This window comes from Austrofundulus limnaeus, unplaced genomic scaffold, assembly GCF_001266775.1.
Source record: "Austrofundulus limnaeus strain Quisiro unplaced genomic scaffold, Austrofundulus_limnaeus-1.0 Scaffold220, whole genome shotgun sequence".
Taxonomy (NCBI): Eukaryota; Metazoa; Chordata; class Actinopteri; order Cyprinodontiformes; family Rivulidae; genus Austrofundulus; species Austrofundulus limnaeus.
In genome coordinates, this window is record NW_013952622.1 from 394,761 (window position 1) to 396,536 (window position 1,776).

At 44.0% G+C, this 1,776-nt stretch overlaps 1 protein-coding gene across 3 annotated transcripts in view; it reads left to right on the forward strand.

Moving 5' to 3' along the window:
- Positions 1 to 1,776, forward strand: part of tanc2a (tetratricopeptide repeat, ankyrin repeat and coiled-coil containing 2a) — a gene marked incomplete in the record, with an annotated part of 85,481 nt that overhangs the window by 80,263 nt on the left and 3,442 nt on the right. For all 3 annotated transcript variants that reach the window (XM_014019407.1, XM_014019408.1, XM_014019406.1), the window contains 1 exon segment: positions 51 to 185. In XM_014019407.1, the coding sequence (XP_013874861.1) occupies positions 51 to 185 (135 nt within the window).

Genomic DNA, 1,776 nt, shown 5'->3' on the forward strand with positions numbered 1-1,776 from the left:
GTGTGTGTGTGTGTGTGTGTGTGTGTGTGTGTGTGTGTGTGCGTTTGCAGCAGGGAAAGGTAAGAGAAGCCGCTCACTTCTATCAGTCAGCCCTGCAGAAGTTTCCTGGAGATGAGCTGAAGGCCTTCAAACAGCTCAGAGTGTGCGTGTTGCTCAACTTGTCCCGCTGCCGCCGAAAAATGAACGTGAGTCTCCACCAGGCAGAGTTTGTTCTGTTTTCAGTCAGCAGAGTAGCTCAGAGCAGATCCTGCAGGTCTTCTGGCTCATAGATTCAGACTTCCAATGTGACCCATCACAGGTTCAGCTTCCTGTTCGCAGATTAAACTCCTCCTGACTAATACGACCACTTCGTTACTGCCTTCATGTTGTTGCTGATTTTATTTCAGTCTGATGATTTCACATAAAAAACCCCAGACTCAGCATAACAGAATAAAAGGGCTGTCAAAGAAGAAAGTGGCGTTAGCTCCAACATGAGCTCAGATGATGACGATTAGTTCGCCTCACCCTCTGCGTCTACTGCTTGACTATTATTTGTCCAATCATACTTAAGAAGCGATTATACAAGTGTTTAAAGAGATCCACAATTAGTTGTAACATTAGACTTTATTTGATAAACATTTATTTTAAATGTAAAATAAAGACTGGAAAAACACTGTAGACTGTTTAGTTTTGTAAATTTTTAAAAATATATTTTAACACGGACAGGCCGTTTTTAGCCTGGCCCTTGCTTTCCTACGCAGATCCGCTCAATTCTAGTTTCCCTTCACTGCTCCGTCTGGGACTTCTCCCATTGACAAGGATTTCGCTGGAAGATTTTTAGCCGGGCCAATCAGAGAACAGAATGTCGATGTTCTGCGCAGTGACTGCTAGTTATTTTAGCATACGGCAGTGGAGGATGAGAATGAAGCCAGTCTGTGTTGATAAGGCTTCTAAATTAAATTAAATTTGTCTGACAAAGCAGCAGCTCTCATTTACAGTCGTCTTGTTTGKCTCKGTACTTCTCTCCTCTCAGTAGGGTTGTTTACAGCACACACGATTTCCGGTTAGCTTCTTAGCTTAGCCTCCTTCACACCAACAACACACACACACACTTCAGCAGAGGCCACGCCTCCTGCAAGAAATCAATTCTCTATGCAGCAAGTCCAGACCCTTGTACGAAGCAAAGTGAAGGGCAGGGTCTGGTTTTAACCAGGCTAGGCCATTTTATTTACACGCAAAGCATTCTGGGTGAATGATGATGTGGATAGGTCCTCGATGTGAGCGAGCTATATCCACCCTGAAGGTTAATCTTGGACAATATCTGACGATTGGCTCTTTTAAATGAAACCAGAGAGCATTGACAGAAGGTAGAAATGACTCAGCCTGGAACTGAAAATATGGATGGAGGACAACAGAGCTGCTTCATGGAAGAAGAACCTCAGCTTAGCCTGTTAGCCTTTACACTAGTGTCGTCACTTTATTGCCTTATACTTATTAGCTTGGCGCAAGCACGACAAACTAATAGGCTAAACTGAGGTCCTCCGTCTAAATTTTCAGTTGCAGGCTGAGTCATTTTTGTGTTCCCCTCTCTGTCATGTGGATGGAGGACCTCAGTGATGAGAGGAGAATGTGTAGCGCTGAGCTCCATCTATATTTTCAGTTCCAGGCTGAGTCATTTCTACCTTCTCCTCTCTGTCAATGCTCTCTGGTATCATTTAAAAGAGCCAATCGTCAGATATTGTCCAAGATTAACCTTCAGGGTGAATATAGCTCGCTCACACCGAGGACCTGTTGATG